Source organism: Euleptes europaea, chromosome 3, assembly GCF_029931775.1.
Source record: "Euleptes europaea isolate rEulEur1 chromosome 3, rEulEur1.hap1, whole genome shotgun sequence".
NCBI classification, from domain to species: domain Eukaryota; kingdom Metazoa; phylum Chordata; class Lepidosauria; order Squamata; family Sphaerodactylidae; genus Euleptes; species Euleptes europaea.
The window spans coordinates 107,285,636-107,306,699 of record NC_079314.1 but is presented as its reverse complement, the minus strand read 5'-3'; the positions used below and the strand labels follow the sequence as shown (position 1 = coordinate 107,306,699).

The following is a 21,064-nucleotide window of genomic DNA, read 5'->3' as shown; positions in this document are numbered from 1 at the left end:
TTAGGTCGGGCACGCGTGCCATAGGTTCGCCAACACGGCCCTAGAAGCTAAAATGACTAAACTGAGGCTGTCGTATTTTGGTCACATTATGAGAAGGCAAGAGTCACTGGAAAAGACAATAGTGCTAGGAAAGGTTGAGGGCAGCAGGAAAAGCGGAAGACCCAACAAAGATGGATGGACTCAATAAAGGAAGCCACAGCCTTCAGTTTGCAAGATCTGAGCAAGGCTGTCAAAGACATTTTGGAGGACTTTCATTCATAGGGTCGCCATGAGTCGGAAGCGAACTGACGGCACTTATCACACACACACACAAAGCAACTGCCCCCAGTTTTGAGCTCAGGGCACATTCCTCCTAAACAGCACCACACGCACTTATTATTACCTAGCGGGACTTTCAATCATAGGGTCGCCATGAGTTAGAAGCAACTTTTTTTTTAAAAAAAAAATTATTATTATTTTCTACTTAAATCACATTTAGTTTCATCATTCAATTAACATATTTGCATAACATAATCTTTTGTCTAATCGCTACAAATAATTCTATCTTATTGACTTCCCCTCTCACCTCCTCTATTTTATACATCTGTAGTTCCCTTTGTAATTAAGTTCTAATTCATTCTAATATTTCATATATAAGTTTAACTATAGGTCACATTTTCTTATAATCTAAATTATAACAGTAATATTTTTTTTCTACTTGGATCATTTGCATTAGGTCAAAACATAACCTTTAATATTTCCCAAGTTAAATTCATTAACACAGTCTATTGTCCATGCCTCCCATTCCCCCATACATTCCACATTTTCTTTTTGATTTACTAATGAGTCAGAAGCGACTTGACGGCCCTTAACACACACAGCGGGGAAAGGGTTAACCTAGACACTCAACAGGACCTCCTCCTTCCTCAGCTTAACCTTCCTTCACCCTGCCGAAAGGGGCCTACGCGCAGGCGCCGCGGAGCTTCGGTGACGCCATCGCGAGGCGGCCTCCCATTGGCCCAGAGTGAGGGAACCGGGGCGGCGCCTCCATGACCGAGCAACGGTCAGCGCCGGCAGGGACTCGGAGCGGGTCGGGTTGTGTCGCGCTCGAGGCCGGCCTCAACGGACGCGTCGCCCCCTCTTCGCCTCTCCTCCCGGGCCGCGGCTTCCTTCTCCTTCTCCGCCATGGCGCTCAGCGATGCCGACGTCCAGAAGCAGGTACAGGAGGGGGAGGAGGAGGAGGAGGAGGGAGTCTGCCCCCCTCCCTTGGCCGGAGTCTGCCCCCCTCCCTTGGCCGGAGTCTGCCCCCCTCCCTTGGCCGGAGTCTGCCCCCCTCCCTTGGCCGGAGTCTGCCCCCCCCTCTTGGCCGGAGTCTGCCCCCCCCTCTTGGCCGGAGTCTGCCCCCCCCTCTTGGCCGGAGTCTGCCCCCCCTCTTGGCCGGAGTCTGCCCCCCCTCTTGGCCGGAGTCTGCCCCCCCCTCTTGGCCGGAGTCTGCCCCCCCCTCTTGGCCGGAGTCTGCCCCCCCCTCTTGGCCGGAGTCTGCCCCCCTCCCTTGGCCGGAGTCTGCCCCCCTCCCTTGGCCGGAGTCTGCCCCCCTCCCTTGGCCGGAGTCTGCCCCCCTCCCTTGGCCGGAGTCTGCCCCCCTCCCTTGGCCGGAGTCTGCCCCCCTCCCTTGGCCGGAGTCTGCCCCCCTCCCTTGGCCGGAGTCTGCCCCCCTCCCTTGGCCGGAGTCTGCCCCCCTCCCTTGGCCGGAGTCTGCCCCCCTCCCTTGGCCGGAGTCTGCCCCCCTCCCTTGGCCGGAGTCTGCCCCCCCCCTCTTGGCCGGAGTCTGCCCCCCCCTCTTGGCCAGAGTCTGCCCCCCCCTCTTTGCTCAAGAGTCAAAACCCTCGCTGTGCTCCGTGAGGCTTACTCCGAAGCAACTTCACAGTGGGTAGCCGTGTTAGTCTGTCTGCAGTCGTAGAAAAGGGCAAGAGTCCAGTAGCACCTTAAAGACTAACAAGAATATTTCCTGGCAGGGTGTGAGCTTTCGTGAGCCACAGCTCACTTCTTCAGATACAACTAGAATGTGAATCCATCTGTCTTTAAGTAGAGGAGAGTGAATTCAGACAAGCATTAGTATTAGAAAAGAGCAAGAGTCCAGTAGCACCTTAAAGACTAAGAAGTGAGCTGTGGCTCACGAAAGCTCATACCCTGCCAGAAAATATTTTTCTTAGTCTTTAAGGTGCTACTGGACTCTTGCTCTTTTCTACTTCCGAAGCAACTGTGCACCGAGGTTGTAGCCTTGGAAGGCCATTGATGCACGGGAGATTTTGCCCCTCTCTAGGTGCACATTTCCCCCCCCCCATCCGAATTCTCAAAACTTAAAAATAAGCCCCGCATGCAGAGTTTTGAGAAATCAGATGGGGGAAAATGTGCACCTAGAGAGGAGCAAAACCTCCCGTGCATCAATGACCGTGCATAAATGTCGAGGGGCCTTCTTGGCAGGATCCGTGTTGAGAGAGGAGGGGGAAGGAGAAGGGGTTGCTCAAGATGGAAGGGGGTGGGTGGGGAATGGAAGCCAGCGGAGGGAGAATAATGATGAACATTATGATATTTATATGGTGCTGTGTGTGTGTGTTAAGTGCTGTCAAGTCGCTTCCGACTCATGGCGACCCTATGAATGAACGTCCTCCAGAATGTCCTATCTTTGACAGCCTTGTTCAGATGTTGCAAATTGAAGACTGTGGCTTCCTTTATTGAGTCCATCCATCTCTTGTTGGGTCTTCCTCTTTTCCTGCTGCCCTCAACTTTTCCTAGCATGGTGCTAGCAATGGGTTTTATACTGTACAGGGAGACGGGTCTCTGCCTCTGCTTTTATAGTGTACAGGGAGACGGGTCTCTGCCCCCAGAGAGCTTCCAATTTAAAGTTTGACGTGGGCGAGGCAACTAAGAAAGAGCAGGGAAATGGAGGCAGAAATAAATAAGGGAAGGAAACGCATTTGGTGTAGACACATGCAGCTCGACTCTGGGCATGCCTAACCTTGAAGCAAGGATTCTTGTCGTTTCATAGGGTAGCAAAATTTCTGGCAGGGTATGAGCAACTAACAAAATTTCTGGCAGGGTATGAGCTCACGAAAGCTCATACCCTGCCAGAAAGTTTGTTAGTCTTTAAGATTTTGGGGGTATAAGCTTTCCACTGTCAAAGCTTGTATCTGATAAAGGGAGTCTTGAAAACGTATACCTAAAAATCTTGTTGGTCTCTAAGGCGCTACTGGACTTGAATCTAAGGATTCTTGTAGTTGAAATTGTGCCTTCTAGGGAGTCCAGTGGGGCTTGTTCCTGGGTAAGCATGCTAGGATCAGAGTTTAAGCAGGCATGACCCTTTGCTGGGAAGTCAGCCTCCCTGTATTATGTGTAAGAACATTAGACTTGTTAACGTGGGTTAAAGGGGTTTTGTAACTGAACAAGACTTGCAACCCATTTTGATGGCTGGTTCTTGTAGGTTATCCGGGCTGTGTAACCGTGGTCTTGGAATTTTTTTTACACAGCCCGGATAACCTACAAGAACCAATGAACTCTGACCGTGAAAGCCTTCGACAACATTTTGATGGCTGTTTACTTGGGAGTAAATTTCACTTAGGGCTTGTTTCCAAGGAAGCATAGATAGGATCAGAAGGAAGCCCCGAGAAATGTAGTGGAATATGGCTTTCTAGTAAGCATTCATAGGATTGCAGAGCACTTTTAACCTAGAGTTGTTGTTTCTTTGGTCTTTGTTAAAGGGCTGCTGGAGAGCAGATGGAAAGAAAGAAATAACAAAAAGATTAGTGAGATTCACTATATGATATATTGGGCCACATTGTAGAAATCTTTGAATTAATGTTGAAGGACAACTCCTTTTCACTTCTTTGCACACAATTACTAATCTGCTCTAGAAATCCCACAATGCATTAAAGGGGTGAGAAAAGAAAACCCCTTGATCACCACAGTTTTGGGTATAAGTGGGTGTTGTTTATAGGAGGAACTATCCCAACTGATGTGACCTTGAACATGTGCCCTTGAGCTGAAGGATTTCTTAGTCTTGCAAATGACTTAAGAAAATATCCAGAGGTAGAACATGTACACAAGATCACAGCCCTGAATTGATTGCCGCCTTAGAATAATTGCTACACTCTGGTTTTATCCCCGCAACTGTTAATATAAATATGGTATCCAAAATGTGCTGTTAAGGGGGCGTTAATGGGAAGGAGGGTGATGGGGAAGGTGGGTGGACTGAAGCAGAGATGATTTGAGTTACATGGAAATTTATAATATAGAAATGGCAGAACAGATGGTTACTAGATTTTTTTTGGTCTGCTTATTGGGTAGAAAGGCCGAATATAAATTGGAGGCGGAAAGAAAATACTCTGAGATTGGAGGCAATAAGATTCTCTGTATTTCTGTATCCCCCTTTTAAAATTTCATTTCTTTAAATTCAGTTGTAGTTAAATGATTATATTGCCATAAAATGAATTTTAGCGCTTAGATTGGAAACAACCAAAGAAACAATGGTATTTATTTGTTTTGAGTATTATTGTGCCACTTCTTTAGAGTCCTATCTCTTCTCTTTTTCTCCTGCCTTTGTTTTCTGTATTGGCGTACGTAGGCCTGACCTGGAGGGCCCAGGCTAGCCTGATCTTGTCAGATCTCAGAAGCTAAGCAGGGTAGGCCCTGGTTAGTATTTGGATGGGAGACCACCAAGGAATACCAGGGTTGCTGTGCAGAGGAAGGCACTGGCAAACCACCTCTGTTAGTTTCTTGCCATGAAAACCCCAGAAGGGGTCGCCATAAAGTTGGCTGCGACTTGACGGCACTTTAAGTCGCACCATGGTCTGTGAGGTTGTAATGGTAGACAACAATAGAAACTGGACAAATGAAAGTTAAAACATGCGGTGTGCTGTTTGGACAGCCAGGGCTGGTCAGCCCCTGAGAGAGTCTCTGCAGTACAGGGTCCCTAGCCTTTTTGAGCCTGTGGGCACATTTGGAATTCTGACATGGCATGGGGTGTGCAGGAACAAAATGGCTGCCTCAAAATGGCTTCTGCAGGAGGCGGAGCCAGCCACAAAATGATTGCCACAGCTTCAGTAACACGGTGCAGATCCTTGTGCTACAGTGGCAGCTGCTGCCAAAATAACATTTAAAAAAATCTGCACAGCCAGTCAGAATCCTTGCTGGGCAAAAGCCCTACCTAGCCCTGCCTGCTTCCTAAAAACTCATGGCAGGCACCAGAAAAGGTGTCAGCGGGTGCCGTGGCACCCATGGGTACCATGTTAGGGACTCCTGCTCTATGGACTCTCCACCATTTGTAGAGGTCTACCTGCAGGCTCTTTCAGTAAGAGATGTTTTATCCCAACATAACATGATGTTGACTGTAAGCAGAGGAGAGCTTAGTGAAATACAGTAAGCAGCGCAGTCATGTTTGATCTTTAGTCTGGGAAGTGAGAAAGGGCTTAAACAAGTTGCATATTTAAAACTTCTGCAAGGCTGATGCCGAATAGATGTAGGAAGGCAGTGAGGCTGCTCATGAATGGAAAGGAAGGACTGGAAAAGCTGATGAATAATGCTCATGTTCCTTGGTGGAAATGCAAAGTTCTGACTCTGGAGGCTGAATATTTGGGGAAGGGACACTGTTGTGGAGAAACCTTTTATGAAATGTTTAGGGTCCTGGCTCCCTTTCTCAATGGCATGTATCTTGGAAGCTGCTTCTGATAATATTAGTCTTGTCTCCACTAACGCATTTCACATCGAGAAGTGGCAACAGGGAGGGGAAAAGTTAAATTGATCCAAGAAACCACAGTCATGTGTTGCCTTTTGGACCAAGTTTTAAAGTATACATGTTGTAAGAGGAAGAAAAGTACAAAGAATAAATCCCACCCATAAACTGGAATGAGAGTTTTTCTCTTTATGAACAGACTTGAAAATTAAGCCCTTGCAATCTAATCCTCTGCATGTTTTCACAAAAGTAAGAACCCACTCTTCAGTGGGACTTGTTTTCAAGTAAGTGTGTATAAGATTGCAGCCTTAATGTTGTCCACTATGTATAAAACCTAGCATGGCTTGCTTAATAATCATGGCCAATTCTTGAGGCTTCTGCAGGAAAGCAATAAACAAGTTTTTTTAAAAAAAATACAATCTCTGTAAAATAGCTCTTCCACTTTGGTTCATGAGCCCAAAGTGACTGCAGTCAAAAGCTCTGCTCACAACCTGAGTTCGATCCCGACGGAAGGCGGTTTCAGGTAGATGGCTCAAGGTTGACTCAGCCTTCCATCCTTCCGAGGTCGGTGAAATGAGTACCCAGCTTGCTGGTGGTAAAGGGGAGATGACTGGGGAAGGCACTGGCAAACCACCCCGTAAACAAAGTCTGCCTAGTAAACGTCGGGATGTGACGTCACCCCATGGGTCAGGAATGACCCGGTGCTTGCACAGGGGACCTTTACCTTTTTTTGTGTGTGTAAAGTGCCGTCAAGTTGCAGCCGACATATGGCGACCCCTTTTGGGGGTTTCATGGCAAGAGACTAACAGAGGTGGTTTGCCAGTGCCTTCCTCTGCACAGCAACCCTGGTATTCCTTGGTGGTCTCCCATCCAAATACTAACCAGGGCTGACCCTGCTTAGCTTCTGAGATCTGACGAGATCAGGCTACCCTGGGCCTTACCTTTTTACTTTGGTTCAAATAACACTTTCTCATGAGGAGCCACTGGTTGCAATGGAAACTTACAATTCACAGCATGTGTTGTGGTCTGGAGCTTGTCCTATTGACTGTAAATTGTGTCTGTACCAGCAGGACTGCCCTGACCTGAGTCTGGGATGGAATATTCTGCTGAAGGCCGCATCAATCCAGCCCATACCAGTAGAGAAATGTCCCCTCACAGCTGGTGTGCACAGTGTAGATGTTTTACACAAACTCAGCCACTGGAGGTCGAACAGTTTCCAAAGCTGGGTACCCAAGGATGGGTGGGATAAATAAAATATATAGATAACGAAAATATAATTTATTTAAGGCACCATGTCAAGATAAACATTATTTAGAAAACGTTAAAACAGCGCAGTGGCATTTCCTAAGGTTTTTTTATCTATAACCTCATTCCAGAAGCGTTTCGGCCTATTTGGCCTTCCTCAGTGGTCAATTGAAACCCATGTAAAACATACACACATTTACAAATATAAATCCATATACAGACAATATATATCAGACCAGGCATGTATATAGATTTTATAGTACATTACCAATTATACAAACATCTGGTAAGATTGTCTCAAGTTATTCTGGGCTGTATATGTCTAAACAACATTCTTTCCCCCCAGGTTGATAATTGCACACATTTTATATGGGAGACATATAGGCTGTTTTAACGGTTTTAAAATATCAGTTCTTGTAGGCTATCCGGGCTGTGTGACCGTGGTCTTGGTATTTTCTTTCCTGACGTTTCGCCAGCAGCTGTGGCAGGCATCTTCAGAGGAGTAACACTGAAGGACAGTGTCCCGAGACACTGTCCTTCAGAGGAGTAACACTGAAGGACAATGTCTCGGGACACTGTCCTTCAGAGGAGTAACACTGAAGGACAGTGTCTCGGGACACTGTCCTTCAGTGTTACTCCTCTGAAGATGCCTGCCACAGCTGCTGGCGAAATGTCAGGAAAGAAAATACCAAGACCACGGTCACACAGCCCGGATAGCCTACAAGAACCGATGAACTCTGACCGTGAAAGCCTTCAACAAGGTTTTAAAATAATTTTTATCTTGACACAGCACCTTAAATAAATTATATTTTCATTATCTATGCATTTTGTTTATCCCACCCAACCTTGGGTACCCAGCTTCTGTTTTCTAGGTTGGGTTTCATTCCCCTCTTTTTTTCTTCTATGGTCGAACAGTTTCCTCCCTTTGAATGTGTGTTCCGTGCTTTCATAGGAGGTGTGTTGTTGTTTTTTAATCCAGCATGAAGAGAATTTAAAAGTACTCCTCACCTGGCGTTGCAAGCAAAGTGTTGTGTTGTTGCAATGCTGACTGCAGAGGAGAAATTTCCTTCAGCAGCAACCCCACAATTATGGATCAGCCTTTCCAGAGAGGTGGGCCTGGCCCCCCTCACTCTTGACTTTTAGGAGGCAGCTGAAGGCTATTTTATTCAGGACAGCATTCACATAAACACATGAAGCTGCCTTATACTGAACCAGACCCTCGGACCATCAAAGTCAGTATTGTCTGGCAGCGGCTCTTCAGGGTCTCCGGCAGAGGTCTTTCACATCACCTACCTGCCCAGTCCCTTTAACTGGAGATGCCGGGGATTGAACCTGGGGTCTTCTGCATGCCAAGCAGAGGCTCTACCACTGAGCCACGGCTCACTGCTTCTGCCTACTGGCAGTTTTAAATTATTGGTTTTTATATCAGTGGCCTTGTGTATTTTATTGTGCTTTTTGTTTATCCAGATTGTAAGCCATCTTGAGTTCCTATAAGGTAGAAAGGAGGTTAATAAATGTTTTAAATAAAATAAGTAAGTAAATAAAATATTTGGTAGAGTGCTTCTGTTGCAGCAAGTAGTCCATTGTCAAGTCTGGGAACTTGTGCATACATACCCCCCTTTTCTGGCTTTGCCAGGTTATACATTATTGTGGGGGGGGGGGCTCTCTCTGACTTCCAAGCGTTCAGCAGCTATTAGACTTTTAATTGAGCGCCATCTATTGTTTTACTGTAGGTAAAATTACTGGATTTTGTTTTAATGATGTTAGATGTTTTTAATTAACATGTGTTATGTTTTATTATTTTATTGTTACCTGCCCTGAGCCCGGCCTGGCTGGGGAGGACACAATAGAAATTTAATAAATAATAATAATAAAAATAATAATAAAAATAGGCCTACACCCAGCATAGAACTGGGGAGACAAAACTCTAGAGGGCTCAAGCTCATCTAACTGGCAGTGGCTTGAGGTCATTCAGTTTTTTTGCCAAGGGATAATAGCCATCTGTCCCAACAGTACGTTAGAACAGAAATGCTTCACCTGTGACTCACCTGTCTGAATTCCACTTACCCGCCTTGGATGGCCGCCAATGAGGGCTTTTGTCTTTACTGCCAGGGATTGCAGAAATGGAGGGTTGCTGAGCACCTGGCAGGACACGGTCGCATGCAGGTTGTGGTCATCTTTGTGCATCACAAGTTCTGCAGGCTTGTGTTGAAGGAATGCTCTTGCCCCCCCTACTTAGCACATTAATGCACTTTCTGTTATCTTGACGGGAGGCTGGAAGCTGCCAAGAAGTATGGATAAATTTAGCCACTTAGTTGCTACAGCTGCCTTAATGTAATTTCAGTCCACAGCCAGATGAAAGCAACCATAGCATATGCATATTGGGCAATCTCTCGTAATTGGATTCTTGTAGTTGCAATTAAGAGCCCCGTGGCGCAGAGTGGTAAGCTGCAGCACTGCAGTCCAAACTCTGCTCACGACCTGAGTTCGATCCCGACGGGAATCAGTTTCAGTAGCCGGCTCAAGGTTGACTCAGCCTTCCATCCTTCCGAGGTCAGTAAAGTGAGTACCCAGCTTGCTGGGGGTAAAGGGAAGATGACTGGGGAAGGCACTGGCAAACCACCCCATAAAACAGAGTCTGCCTAGTAAACGTTGGGATGTGACGTCACGCCATGGGTCAGGAATGACCCAGTGCTTGCACGGGGGACCTTTACCTTTTTTTAGTTTCAGTTGGAGCCCAGTGCTTGGAGGTTCCTTTTTCTGTCTTTGCAGGAAAAAAGCATCCTTGCTAACACTTATAGACTGATGATGATGGGAAGTCTTGCACTATTCAGCGGCAAAACTGTTTCTGTGGGAAATGTCACATGTCTTTTTCTTGCAGATCAAGCACATGATGGCTTTCATTGAGCAGGAAGCCAATGAAAAGGCGGAAGAAATAGATGCAAAGGTAAACAAAAAGACTTGGGTCTTCCCTAAGAGTAGAGCTCCCGTAAGAGGCCCTGGCTTCTGCAGAGAACTAAAAGCCTGCTTGTTCCAGACTAGAAAAGAGCAAGAGTCCAGTAGCACCTTAAAGACTAACAAAATTTCTGGCAGGGTATGAGCTTTCGTGAGCCACAGCTCTCTTCTTCAGAAAGCTCATACCCTGCCAGAAATTTTGTTAGTCTTTAAGGTGCTACTGGACTCTTGCTCTTTTCTACTGCTCGTGACAGGCTAACATAGCTACCTATTGTGATCTTGTTCCAGATCGACTGTGTTTGAAAGTTCCCTTTCTGCTCCCAAAACGTCTTTGGGCTAAGCCCCAAAATGGCTTGATTTCACATCTCAGTGGAGAAAGTGGAAGGGGTGGTCCTATGTTTAAAAGTTACATGCCTCCCAGTACTTGGCATGTTTACTCAGAAGGAAATCTCACTAAGTTCAGTAAAACTTGCACTCCGGTAAATGAGCCATGCGACAGACAGCTGCTGTTTAGTTAGTTGTGAACTCTGAAGACTGACATTAATTCCCATGTCCAAATAAACTGTATTGACTTGAGTGCTGTGAACAAATTTAAAGAGTATTAAAGCATCTGTTACTGACTCCATCTGGACCTATGGACCAAATGATGATGTTGGAATGGATTCTAGTTACACCTAGCTTTGAATTGACTTCTGCGTGGTAGCTTGAATGCCGCACAAAATTTCCAGTTGGAGTAAGTTGAGCAGATCCAGGCCTTAACTGCCAACAAGGATGTCTTGAGCGGTTCCTCAGTGGAACAGGCTTCCTCAGGAGGTGTTAAGCTCTTCTTCCCTGGAAGTTTTTAAGAAGAGGTTAGATGGCCATATGTAAGCAATGCTGATTCAATGACCTTAAGCAGATGATGAGAGGGAGGGCATCTTGGCCATCTTCTGGGCATGGAGTAGGGGTCACTGGGGGTGTGGAGAGGGGGAGGTAGTTGTGAATTTCCTGCATTTTGCAAGGGGTTGGACTAGATGACCCCGGTGATCTCTTCCAACTCTATGATTCTATGAGTTAAAAGTGATCTCAATGGACTGTGAATATGTTGTGCAGTAGTCTCTGCTCTATTAGAACCGTTTCCAGCTGTGGCTCCGTAAAACCTTTTGATAGGAAGTTTGGACTCCTTACCAAGTCAAAAATTGTAGTTATCTCTGGTCCTCTTAGCCAGCTTAAAACTTTATTCTTTCTTGCAGGCTGAAGAAGAATTCAACATTGAGAAAGGTCGCCTTGTTCAGACACAGAGGCTGAAGATCATGGAGTACTATGAAAAGAAAGAGAAACAAATTGAACAGCAGAAGAAAATGTATGTAGTGCAACGTGTCCTAGCCAAGCATATGCTAGGTTAGGGATCCCTGGTCTTTTTCAGACTGCATGCTTCTTTGGAATTCTGACACAGCATGGTGGGCATAGCCACAAAATGGCTGCCACAGAAGGCGGAGCCAGCCACAAAATGGCTGCTGCCACAGCTTACCTTCAGTCACACAGTGAAAGACCCTTGTGCTGTGGTGGCAGCTGCTGCCAAAGCAGTGTTTTTAAAAATCTGCACAGCCAATCAAATCTCTAATGGCTAATCAGAAGCCTTGCTAGGCAAAAGCCCCACCTGGCCCTGCCCACACTTGGCTGGTGCCAGGCAAGGTGTCAGGAGGTGCCATGGCACCTGCTGGCACCACATTGGGGACCCCTGTTCTAGGTTCTGATGAAACCTGGTATTCTAGTGTTAAGAAATTGCCCTAAAATGCATTGATTAAATTTCATGTAGTTTCCAGCGCATGCTTTTTGAGTTATAGTTTAGTCCCTGTAAATACTGTAAACATCAGAAAGATTATTTTTCTGGAACACAAAGAAGACAAAACAAAGTTCTCATTTTAAAACAAAATGGCTGAGACAGCCGTCAACAAAGTGATGCCAAGAACATGCCTAGTGCATTTTATAGAACTTGGAATATGTGGCATGGGAAGTCGTCATTTCTAATTCAAATGATGGCGTCCAGAACAATCTGGCTTCATCTCCCAGTTTCTGCAGATGCCACCATCTTTGCTTAGATGCAGGCTCACTGTGTGACTAAAGGCTTGGAGATAGTGAGTGGCCCTATCTGGAGCCAAAGGATATGGGGGTTGGGGAAAGGGAAAAGTCACGTATGCCTTCTGCACTCATTGTACAAACTCAGTTCTTCCAACGATGCAGGCTGTGTTCTGACATAAAACAAGACAGTCTGCTGTCTTGTTTTAGGTAGAGATCTTTCACTGGAAATGCTGGGGATTGAACCTGGGACCTTCTGCATGCGAAGCAGACACTCTTCCACTGAGCCACAGCCCGTCCAGCTAATGTGGTGTTTAACTCCACAGAGGATCAGTCAGTCTTGGGTGCGCTTATGAGGAGCATCGTAACTAGCTTGTGTGTCGCCATCTGAAGCCTGTTGTTGTGCTCAGGTTTTGTTTCTGCCTCTCTGCCTTGCAGTCAGATGTCCAACCTGATGAACCAGGCACGGCTGAAGGTTCTCAAAGCAAGAGATGACTTGATTGCTGTGAGTATATATTTCTCATTGTAAGAAAAGAGTAAGACTTCTGACCACGCGTCTGAGCCAAACCGCTGTCTGAAATATACCTTGGGTACATCCAGTGTACTTGACATAGAATATCTTCATTTGCAGCTTGTGTTATCATTTGTGGGCCCAGACATTCAGTAAGCACAAGCCACCAAAGCTGCCTATGTGCTTCTTATTGCTTTCCTTTTGCAAGACTAAAGAAAAGTGACCCAAAGAAGGCTTGTTCCTTCTGATCCTTTCCCACTGTAGTTGCCTTCCTGTAGCCAGCAGCTGACACATGCATGATATAAACCTCTTTGTGTTGTACAGAAAGAGGAAGTCATGTTCTAGGGAAACTCTGAGAAGTAGAACTTGAGGTCTGGATTGGAATAGGGAGACCTGGGCTAAGATTCCAGTGGCAGATGGCAGAGAATTCCTCTTAACCTGTGTTGTGGTTGACCTAATCTTACCTTTGAAGTCTGTTTATAATGTTTGCATGGTTGTAGCAAGCAAGCACAGGTCTCACGCTTACACCTACTGCCGTAAGCTACTGCTCTGCCGTGGCTGCTGTCTTCTTTGGAGAACAAAGTGCCCTCCAGCAGGTTGCTGGAGAGTGGCTTCTTCCATTTCGGGCACTCAGCTGTGGGATGCTTTCATTCTTGGGAGCTAGGGGAGAGATGAGCAAGCCAGGAGAGGAAGCCGCCTCCTTCTGCACGCCGCGTTTTGCTGTTTTTCCCGATCGCTGCCTCTTTGGCGTCGCTGCTGGTGGGAAGGAAAGCCTTCTGCAGCTGAGCATCCAAGACCAAACAGACCCGCCTCGGGCAACAGGCAGCGGGATACCTCAACAGCCATCCGCAGCGACAGAGCAGCCAGTGGCTGTAGCAGTAGCATATATTGGTGTCAAATTTGTCCACATGTTATGATCTCTCTTATTCACTTGCCTGTTAAGAAGAGCTCAAGGCATGTTCATGGACCGATGAGCCACATCTACAGCTGTGGGCAGCCTATGTATAATACCAGAAGGCACTCTGGCTGAGGGTCACATGAGCGGCGGACTCTAATCTGGAGAGCCAGGTTTGATTCCCCACTCCTCCACATGAAGCCAGCTGGGTGATCTTGGGCCAGTCACAGTTCTCTCAGAACTCTCTCGGCCCCACCTACCTCATAAGGTGCCTGTTGTGGGGAGGGAAGGGAAGGTGATTGTAAGCCACTTTGAGACTCCTTATGGTAGAGAAAAGCAGGGCATAAAAACCAACTCTTCTTCCTACTTGCTGTGTATGCTGGAGAGAGGGAGGGAAGGAAGCAAAGCATACCAGTTATTGCACAATGCGGGCCCTGTTCTCTCCCTGCCCATGCTCTTTGAGATAAATCACATGCCTCTGATGCATGAAATGCTCAGCTTCCTCTTTCTGAAATTATGTCCTATAGCTGGCTAACACTGTGTGTTGGGATTGGCTGAAATGGTTGGAAAGGGTCACTTCTTAGCCTGAAATGTTTACGAGTGTTTAGAACAGTAAAGTTCAAGTGGTAGATGGTATGATCTAATTATTCCCCTAACTGCAGGGGGCTAGGAGGATAAGTGGACCTGATTGAATAAAATATGCAGCCTCCCTATCCTCTCAACGGGCCTTTAGCTTTGCCATAATTGTAGCTTCCACCCTGCAGTGTAGAGAATTATCCTTTATTACTTCAGAATATTGCAAGGTTCTTTATCTCTTATTTCTGGCCATAGTGGGTTAAAACTGTACCTTGGTGACATCTAAGTTTACCTGTGGGTGTGATGCACCAGAATCAGGAAACATCTTTTATGACAGTTCTCTGGTTCTATCACTATGTAGCAATATACTTCTATGTTGCATCAAGACCACAGAACAGAACTCATGTTGGATCTTTGCAGATAAGTAAAAGTTTGGTTGGATGGGATGAAATTAATTAACAGCAGCCTGGGACAATGTGTGTGTGTCCGTACTTGGATGGGGAGATCCTGGCTCTCATTCAGAAATTAATTAACAGCAGCCTGGGACACTGTGTGTGTCCGTACTGGGATGGGGAGATCCTGGCTCTCATTCAGGAAACTGGACTTGATGGAGCAAGGGGCAGACTTCAAACAAATGAACCTGCCTTATGCTGAATCAGGCTATTGGTCCATTAAGGTCAGTATTGTCTACTCAGACTAGCAGCGTCTCTCCAGAGTCTCAGGCGGAGGCCTTTTCACATCACCCGCTGCCTGGACTTTTTAACTGGAGATGCCAGGGATTGAACCTGGGACCTTCTGCATGTCAAGCAGAGGCTCTTCCACTGAGCCACGGCCCCTAAGCTAGCAGCATTCCTGAATGTCTCGTTTTAACTTTCTGTCATATAAATGGGTGTTATTCACTGCAGGGAATGTGGCATTGTAGTGGGGCCAAAATCTGTGTGCTGCCCCTAAGAGAGGGGCGTTCTTGTATGGGGGGCTGCTCAGTCTAGAGTCTCTTGCAACATAAGGGTTCTGATCCTCACAACGGTGTAAAGATATAAATGAGATCTTTAATGATACCACCATAGATGCCTTTCTGAAGACAGTGTGATGTAGTGGTTAAAAGGGTTTGATTAGTAGCTGGGAGACCCGGGTTCGAATCCCCACCTGTGCCATGGAAGCTTGCTGGGTGAGCTTGGGTCAGTTGTACTCTCTCCACTTAACCTACCTCACAGGGTTGTTGTGATGATAAAATGGAGGAGAGGCAAACGTCTTTAGGTCCCCGTTGGGAGAAAAGGTGGGGTATAAATGAATTAAATAAAATCAATAGTAAAATATTAATAAAGTAAAGCATTCATATTTTTTGCTACTGACGGGTCAAAGAGCTGGGAGGGTTGTGGGCCACAGGCTGCTACTGAAGCTTCCCAAAAAGTTTAAAAGCTGTCTTGGCTGCAAAGGTATGGGCTAATTTTAGTTTTTGAAATAAGATGCAAATATAGGTGCCTATGGATTAGGATGCGGGTGGGGCATTCAAACCAAGATCAAGCCATAAGGGCTTTACTGACCTGGTAATCTTTCTCTTACTCCAGGATTTGCTGAGTGACGCTAAGCAGAGACTGTCTAAGGTCGTGAAGGATTCTGCCAGGTACCAAACGCTGTTGGATGGGCTGGTTCTACAGGTAAAAATACACCCCTAGCATCCTGCCCCTATTTACTATAAAAATAACTTGCATCCTTCATTGCGCCCATGGCTGTGAGCGCAGCTTTCTCGATTACGTGCTACCTGTTTTCTTGTTGAAACAGTTCCCAAGCATTTTCCCCAGTTGAATCTCCTACCATGTCCTCAAAATGCAAGGCAGCTCTAGTAGGTCACAGTGTGTAATCTCCAAGCCATGTCATATATAGATTCATGTAGCTGTGTTTGCTTTTACAAAATTTGTACCTTTTGGAGAGATACCATGGCTCAGTGGTAGAGCATCTGCTTTGCATTCAGAAGGTTCCCCGGTTCAGTCCCCAGCATCTCCATGGAAAAGAACCAGGCAGTAAGTGTTGTAAAAGACCTCTGCCTGAGACCCTGGAGAGCCATTATCAGTCAGAATAGACAGTACTGACCTAGGTAGACCAAGGGTCTGATTCAATATGAGGTAGTTTCATGTGTGCCGCCTGGGTAAGATTTGAGATATGTTTCCTATAAAGATCAGTAAGAAGTAGAAGTCTTCCTTGAATTCAAGAGAGTAAATCTATATTTGGCTAAAGCAGAGACTACTGTTGTGGCCCCTAACTTTGAGAACCCAAGAGGCTAAACTCAGCTGAAGTCTGTATCTCCTTTGCCACTGTAAAAACCAGTCTCTTCAAGGTACTAGATTTGGTATGTGATGAACTAATAGCTTCACTGGAGACCTAGTGTGGTGTAGTGGTTAAGAGTGTAAACTAGTGTCTGGGAGACCTGGGTTCGAATCCCCACTCGTGCCACGGAAGCTTGCTGGGTAACCTTGGGCCAGTCACACTCATTGGGGACCCAAATTAATTAAATAAACATTCACTGCATTGAAGCGGAATTGCATCGATTCATGCTAGTTAAATTTGAGCTTTTTGGTAAAACAGTTTACGATGTGAGATACAATTCCCCCCCCCCTCTTTCTTCAATGAAGGGATTTTATCAGTTACTTGAGCCGAAAATGATTGTCCGTTGCCGGAAGCAGGACTTTCCCTTAGTTAAGGTAAGATTTCTCTGGCTGAAGTTGGCTTATGTCAGCATGAAGATGGTTTGCCTGGCTGCCTGAGATCCTAACACTGTAATCTTAAGAAATCAGAAGCAGATTGAGACTGGGAAGGGCAGCCATGAAGGAGCTAGAACAGATTCTGAAGTGTAAAGATGTGTCACTGGCCACCAAGATTAGGTTAATTCATGCCATCGTGTTCCCTATTACTATGTATGGATGTGAAAGCTGGACAATGAAGAAAGCTGACAGGAAGAAAGTAGACTCCTTTGAAATGGGGTGTTGGAGGAGAGTGTTACGGATACCGTGGACTGCCAAAAAAACAAATCAGTGGGTTATAGATCAAATCAAGCCTAAACTGACCCTAGAAGCTAAAATGACTGAACTGAGGCTATCGTATTTTGGTCACATTATGAGAAGGCAGGAGTCACTAGAGAAGACTGTCATGCTAGGAAAAGTTGAGGGCAGCAGGAAAACAGGAAGACCCAACAAGAGATGGATTGACTCAATAAAGGAAGCTACAGCCCTCAATTTGCAAGACCTAAGCAAGGCTTTCAAAGATAGGACATTTTGGGGGACATTGATTCATAGGGTAGCCATGATTCGGAAGCGACTTGACGGCACTTAACACACACACACACACACACACACACACACACACACACACACACTGGTTCCTGTGATGCTGGGAACTGGCTTGGGGCCTTTTAAAACATGCTGTAGAGTTGCATTATGGGTAACCACCTGAAACCTTGCCCTGGCTTTTTTCAAAGCTAATGCGTCGGTCACCTTAGTCTTGACCTTGGAGTCCTGGTGCATTGCTTATTAGACGTCTCATCAACATGGATCGTATCAACTTGCACAGTGTAAATCTGCTTTGAGTATTGGTGAGAAAGGTGGCCTATAAATAGAGTAAATAAACGCAGAATCTCACCTTCTTGTACGAGACTTCAGGTGTATCTTCAAGGGCTTCAGGTGTATCTTCAAGTACTTGAAGGGCTGTCACATAGAGGATGGTGCCGAGTTGTTTTCTGTTGCCCCAGAAGGTCAGACCAGAACCAACGGGTTGAAATTAAATCAAAAGAGTTTCCGCCTAGATGTTAGGAGGAATTTTCTAACAGAGCGTTTCCTCAGTGGAACAGGCTTCCTCGGGAGGTGGTAAGCTCTCCTTTCCTGGAGGTTTTTAAGCAGAGGCTGGATGGCCATCTGACAGCAATGCTGATTCTGTGACCTTAGGCAAATGATAAGGAGGGCATCTTGGCCATCTTCTGAGCACTAGGGGTGTGGGTGGGGAAGGTAGTTGTGAATTTCCTGCATTGTGCAGGGGGTTGGACTTGATGGCCCTGGTGGTCCCTTCCAACTCTATGATTCTGATTCTATGTATCAATCCTGTTTCAGAATGCTGTCCAGAAGAACATCCCGATCTACAAAGCTGCTACCAAAAAAGACATCAATGTTCTCATTGACCAGGACACGTTTCTGTCAGAGGACATGTAAGAAAGATATAAAATATCTGCCGAATTACAGGGAGTAGACACTGTGGATATGCTTAAGTAGCTTAGAAGGGAATTTGTAGCTAGAAACTTGGTGGTGGTTATGGCAATTCCAACACTTAGCACTGTTCAGTAAGAATTGGCACTGCCCCTCCGCTCCCACTGGTCACTGCCCATGTGCTTGTTTTCATACCAACAAGTCCGAGTGCTGCCAACTCTTAAGTCTGAGCTTTCCAAGCATTTGTTGGGTTGTCCAGGACCATGCAATGAACATAATAAGAACATTAAGAACATAAGAAAGGCCATGCTGGATCAGACCAAGGCCCATCAAGTTCCAGCAATCTGTTCACACAGTGGCCAACCAGGTACCTCCAGGAAGCCCCCAAACAAGACAACTGCAGCAGCACCATCCTGCCTGTGTTCCACAGCACCCAAGATAATAGGCATGCTCCTCTGATCCTGGAGAGAATCAGTATGCATCATGACTAGCATCCATTTTGACTAGTAGCCATGAATACCCCTCTCCTCCATGAACATGTCCACTCCCCTCTTCAAGCCTTCCAAGTTGGCAGCCATCACCACATCCTGGGGCAGGGAGTTCCACAATTTAACTATGTGTTGGCACCTGGAAAACATAAACGCTTGCAAGAATGCGGATGTTTGTATGCTAGCATGGATACCACTGAATATAAGGGCATTACTGTGTTATCACCTTTATAAAGCATAGTACAGTGCAAAGGGGAAAAGGCCCCGAAGAAGAAGTAGGCGGGTTGCAGTCCTGATTCAGCTCTGTGGTGACTACCTGGTGGCAGTTGCCTGAGCAGATAGTTTTTGCTGTCAAGCTGTTAACGTGACTGTCTCTTGCAGAGCTGGAGGTGTTGAAATCTATAACAATGACAATAAAATCAAAGTTTCCAACACTCTGGAAAGCCGGCTGGACCTCATCGCCCAGCAGGTAAGTTTGGGGGAAGTCTGCTCCTTCCTCCCCCTTCCCTTGAGTGTGCATAATGCCCCTTTCTAGGAGTGGCATTTGGTCTCTCTCTCAGTGACACGTGAACATTGAGTGCTCAAGCTGGAATGGAAGACAGCTCTGGGGGATCATCTTAACAAATGCCTGGGTGATAGAAAGTATAAAATAGCCAGGTGCAGTGATAGTTGATTTTAAACTGTTGAGTAGTTTGTTTTTATGATCAGGCAAGGTTTTTAATGCTGGGTTTTAATTACCAGCTCTTAATGTTTTGTTTTGTAAGCTGACTCAGGCAGGTTCCCTGGAGAGGCAGCATAAAATGTTTCAAAATAAATAACGTGCGTTCTCATTGAAACCCCTTGAGCACTGGTAGGAATACATGGAGAAATAGGGAATTTTCTGATTAGGGAATTCACTTGCTCTGTGCCTCAAAGACTAGATTGTGGAGAAAAGACTTGGCATGGGAGAATCTCCGTTCCCTAAAAAGGGTTAACTATAAGATTTCAGGAGGCTTACCTAAAAGTAGCTTTGTGGGGTGAACCTGTGGTGATCAAACTTACAATATGCTACAGGATGATTTAAATATGCATGGCACAGGTAGATTAAGAGCTCATGAATTGCTACTCTTTTGAAGAGGATGAAGGAACTATTCCATGGCAAGCAGGGAGGGGTCGTGGCTCAGTGGTAGAGCATCTGCTTGGCATGCAGAAGCTCCCAGGTTCAATCCCCAGTACCTCCAGTTAAAGGGATCAGGCAAGTAGGTAATGTGAAAGACCCCCCTGCCTGAGTCCCTGGAGAGCCGCTGCCAGTCTGAGTAGATGATACTGACTTTGATGGACCAAGGGTTTGATTCAGTATAAGGCAGCTTCTTGTGTTCATGTGATCCCTGCCTCAGGCATATTTAGAAATGGTTGCAGATCAATGTGTGTGTGTGTAAAGTGCCTTCGGGTCACAGCTGACTTATGGTGACCCCATAGAGTTTTCAAGACAAGAGACTTACAGAGGTGGTTTGCCATTGCCAGCCTCTGCATAGCGACCCTGGTATTCCTTGGTGATCTCCCATTTAAGTACTAACCAGGGGCAACCCTGCTTAGCTTCTGAGACCTGAAGATCAGGCTAGCCTGGGTCATCCAGGTCAGGGTGCAGATACATAGTAATAAGCATTTTTCAGTGTTGTGATGAGGGAGGCTGGTACCACTGGCAACCTTTGACCTAGCTCACATCAGCCCTTGGTACATGGGGTCCTGGTTGTGACATGAGAACATAAGAAAAGCCATGCTGGATCAGACCAAGGCCCATCAAGTCCAGCAGTCTGTTCACACGATGGCCAACCAGGTGCCTCCAGGAAGCCCGCAAACAAGACAACTGCAGCACCATCCTGCCTGTGTTCCACAGCACCTAATGTATTCGGCATGCTCCTCTGACCCCGGAGAGAATAGGTCTGCATCATGACTAGTAGCCATTTTAATTAGTAGCCATGAATACCCCTCTTCTTCATGAATATGTCCACTCCCCTCTTCAAGCCTTCCAAGTTGGCAGCCATCACCACATCCTGGGGCAGGGAGTTCCACAATTCATGCGTTGTGTGAAGAAATACTTCCTTTTATCAGTTTTGAATCTCTCACCCTCCGGCTTCAGCAGATGACCCCCACATTCTAGTATTATGAGAGAGGAAGAAAAGCTTCTTCCTGTCCACTCTCTCCAAACCGTGCATAGTTTTATAGACCTCTATCATGTGTCCCCTTAGCTGCCTTCTTTCCAAGTGAAACAGCTTGAGCGTTCATTCATGCAAGGTCAAGAAAGTGAATTTGTACCTGATGCATTCCCAGTTTGCTGTCATCAAGGACTTCTCAAACAGCCTGTGATGTAATCCTCATTCTCTCTTTTCTCAACAGATGATGCCAGAGGTGCGAACGGCACTCTTTGGTGCCAACACCAACCGGAAATTCCTGGACTAA

At 46.1% G+C, this 21,064-nt stretch overlaps 1 protein-coding gene across 1 annotated transcript; it reads left to right on the top strand.

The window, feature by feature from the left end:
• Positions 1-1,137: 1,137 nt before the first annotated feature.
• ATP6V1E1 (ATPase H+ transporting V1 subunit E1) lies at positions 1,138-21,064 on the top strand. Its single transcript, XM_056847692.1, has 9 exons — positions 1,138-1,197; positions 9,834-9,899; positions 11,140-11,249; positions 12,404-12,470; positions 15,516-15,605; positions 16,578-16,646; positions 18,045-18,139; positions 19,007-19,094; positions 21,002-21,064. The coding sequence occupies exons 1-9, from the start codon at positions 1,165-1,167 to the stop codon at positions 21,062-21,064; spliced, it is 681 nt and encodes a 226-aa protein (XP_056703670.1). The 5' UTR covers positions 1,138-1,164.